Source organism: Sinocyclocheilus anshuiensis, unplaced genomic scaffold, assembly GCF_001515605.1.
Source record: "Sinocyclocheilus anshuiensis isolate Anshui unplaced genomic scaffold, SAMN03320099.WGS_v1.1 scaffold587, whole genome shotgun sequence".
Classification (NCBI taxonomy): Eukaryota; Metazoa; Chordata; class Actinopteri; order Cypriniformes; family Cyprinidae; genus Sinocyclocheilus; species Sinocyclocheilus anshuiensis.
Window position 1 is genome coordinate 76,107 of NW_015552579.1, and position 3,751 is coordinate 79,857.

The 3,751-nt window shown below is 39.3% G+C and overlaps 1 protein-coding gene across 1 annotated transcript in view; it reads right to left on the minus strand.

Moving 5' to 3' along the window:
* LOC107665211 (E3 ubiquitin-protein ligase NEDD4-like) overlaps nt 1-3,751 on the minus strand; it is a 91,323-nt gene that overhangs the window by 54,384 nt on the left and 33,188 nt on the right. Inside the window, exon 6 of the mRNA XM_016455997.1 lies at nt 616-666. Coding sequence (XP_016311483.1) covers nt 616-666 — 51 coding nt within the window. The remainder of the gene's footprint in view (nt 1-615; nt 667-3,751) is intronic.

Here is a 3,751-nt window from a genome sequence, read left to right on the forward strand (position 1 = left end):
TATATAGCTGATCAGTGCAGCTGGATAACATTACCTTTTCACATCCCACATTTTCCAAGTCTTACACATATACATAAATGTGTTAAAGAGATCAGAAAGTAAACACTGAAAAATCAGGAACACCAAGATTGTAAAGTACCACATTGTGAGAAGCACTGTACTAGAAGATATACAGTTGATGACATATAAACCTAGCCTTTGCTAGGGTTAAAATCAATTGGTGGTGTTCATCGATTAGCTAAATGGTCAAGTATTCCACATCATATCATGAATTTTCAAATGAATGGAATGCTGAACTGACCAAGCATTACTGCATTATTCAATAATGTTGTGGTAAGGGTTAAACTGGGCCACCCTGGAAGCATGTCCCTTTTTTGACAGAGTGATTTTTTTAAGTTGGGATAGCCCTCTCAGTAGCGGCCTGTGTGTTTACATTCCAAGCAATTCCCTTTCCACTCCGTACAGGGATATGGTCTCCAACATTTGAGTTGCCTAATTACGGTCATGTGACCCTCAATAACTTCCATCTCTTCAGTTCAGAGCTAAATCTTGCTCCTGAGATCAGAACAGCAAACCAGATATCTACTTGAGCAACAGAAGAGCACACGAGCTTACCGGTAAATGGGTAAGAGGCACGTCAACCTGCCCGAGGAAGTCATCTCTGGTCTGTATAAGAAAGAGAAACAACAAGAGAGGGCGAGAAGAAATTAAAATAACAGAAACAGTAGTAATGCAGAGATTTGGCTTTGAAACAGTGACTGACTTTAGCAGGACTTGGCAAGGAAAACCACAAAGATGAGGATAAACACACACCTGTATAACCCAAGAAGAATAAATGAATGTGTATGTATGAGAAAGAGAGAGAAAGAAGGAAATACAGAAGAAGGAATTACAGTAATAAGGGCAGTATTAATTTCCAAAGTGTCACTTAAAATGGGAAAAACCTGACAACCAACCCAGTGAGGAGCAGCAGATGGGCAATGAGTGAGGGTCAAGGGTCAGAAGGAGTGTATTAATGTATGAACCGCCAATCACAAGCCTTCATTCCAGCCACCAATTCCAATAAGCCAAATTGTGAGATTGTTAGCTGTGATTGTCAGGTGTTTGGGTCGTGGTAGACCAGTAGATTACCTGACCATGGTTGAAATGCTCATTCTTAGACCGATCATGACCAATGTGTGCCTGTGTGTGGAATAAACTTATTAAGACAACAAGGACGAGTACGTACCCCCAGTTAGGGTTACACAATGTTTAGGGCACTGAATGTAAATGAACCACCATGAATATGCTTCATATTGAAAATGACATTAATGCAACACTGTTAAATTAATTTAAATACACGCAGGTGTAGTTAACAGGAACTACATTTGGAACAATATTGTCTGATTCAAACAATGATACACTCTAGCAGCAGGAAACCAATCCTAAGGCTTTAGAAAAACAGCCCAAAAACACTCTTGATAAGCATAGATGATCGCAGAATAGAATAGAATAGAATAATAAAATAAAATAATCCTTCTCAAACCCAGTTAGTGAGCACCAGAACAGCAGAATGAGTGGACAACAAAGCTCATTTATTGTGGAAAGTTAAGTATGAGTCACTATTTGTGGTGGCGAGTGAACGACAGGGCCACAAATACATTCATCGCAGAAAACCCACCGTGTCTGAGACATTCCTCTGATTAAATGTTAAGCATTTCTGAGCCAAATGGGGTTACAGCCTCCAAACCACCAACAACAGTTGTGAATCACAAACAGAAGCAAAATTAAGCCATTATTTAACCAAAAAGTATGAAGGAATGACCTAGAAAGCTCAAAAAACTAGTTGAGTCTTAAAGGTCACACTGTAGAAGAATTATGTCCATTGTGTCTTGGCAAACAGTCCTGTCACTAAGGAAACTATTTTCCTATCCTTCTGCAATAAAAGTGATGCTCTGAAGAAGTGAAAATGATTTAACTGATGTCTTTTAACTTCAAAGCGACTTCGAGACCATTAAGATATCATGTCTTTATGACCCTAAAAGCCCTGTTCCCACAACAAGTGTTAAAAATAAATGTTTGCTTAGTCATCGTCCATTACAAAGCTGAGTTAACAGACGACTCTAGCCATTAAAGAGGCTGAAAAGTGCAGAAACAGAGAAAGCAAGGGAAGTGAGAACCAAGAGGTCATGTTTAAAGAGACAAACACAAAAAGGAAAAAAAAACTGGTTAAATAAACCAAACAACAGATCAAATGGAGGGAAACAAGAAAAAAGGAGCCCATTACTTTAAGCCATAGGTCACACAGCTAAGGACCGTAAAATTTAGGGTCAGGGGTTATGACAACAGGACCTGAGAAGAAACTTCCGACAACTGATCCGCAACACGCAGAGATGATAAAATAAGACTGGAGCCCCTACAAATTCAGCAGCAGGGTTCCTGTCTGAGCGACAACAGCGAAGTAATAGGAAGCAATATACACAGCAATAGGAAATGCTGACAGAGCTTGACTCTTTCATTAAACCTAATTTTAACTCTCTCAAACTCTTCTTCTCTTACTTATGTGCTTTAAATCCCGAGTTCTGCAAGAAAGCTGCCACAGCAGACTTAAGTGAGATATTCCCCCACATTTCCTCACCACGCTTGCTAAAACTTGTGAGACAGCAAACAGCCACATGCATTAACCTGAGAGCGCTGGCAGGTCTACAGGAAACCCATGCACCCCGCAAGGGACAAATGCAATAAATGATAAGTGAAATTTCATAGTTATGTGAAAGCCATTGCAATTGGTAAAAAACATCTTATTAAAAAGAAGCACTGATGCAGAACTGTATTGTAAGAGTGGATATTCTTTGTAAACAAGGACTTTACAGGTTATGATGTATTACAAGCCTCATCTTTAGATAAGTTACATCAACAAATACATACTTGAGGCATTCAAAAGAGCAGTCTTGACAGCGAGAAGTAAACAGATCTGTGTGAGAGAGTTTCACTTCAGATGATGAACTCTGCTGCTGGAACATTAAGCTGCTTGACTGACTCATTTCCAGTAAAGCCTTTTGAGCAGGTACTGGAAATATATATGCTGCCGTTAGTTGCCTCGGAAATTGGGAAGGTATGTGTGTGACATTCCTGATTACAGAATAGGAAGATTCTAGAATGTGGACGTCTCAGAGATTCCGGACATTCAGTTTGCAAGTACACCATCTGTGAAACTGAAGTCCCGCTTTCCACATTCCATCGGAAAGATGCTGTTATGACTTCTGCACATGATGAATACTAGTTTGAGTACTAGTAATGGTTGGTGACAAACTGATGAATGTCACACACTTGTGTCAGGACCACACTGATGAATTGGTTTCTAAGATGAACAGGAATGAATCACTGAAGGGACTTTCAAAGCCAGTAAACTCAATGGTAACCTGAAGGGAATGACAAATTATATGTGGCAAAAAAAAAACAGGAGGACCGTTGGAAAAAGCAAATCCTTAAGACGTGAGAAACTCAAACAAAGCCTTGAGCTTAATAGAACTATGTTGCATGAAGATTTTCTACATTTGAGCAATAATACCTTTTCTTTTTTTTTTTTTAAGTTACTAATACTAAGAACAGCATTATGTGTAACTATATATTAGACCTTAATCACCACAGAACAGCTGTTGCAAGAAATGAACAGTGACCCAGGCCAAAGGAGAAAAGCCGCTTTCAAAACCAACAACATCACTTGACACGGGACTAAAGATAGAACAAGCTCCTCTTTAAGAGAATGGGG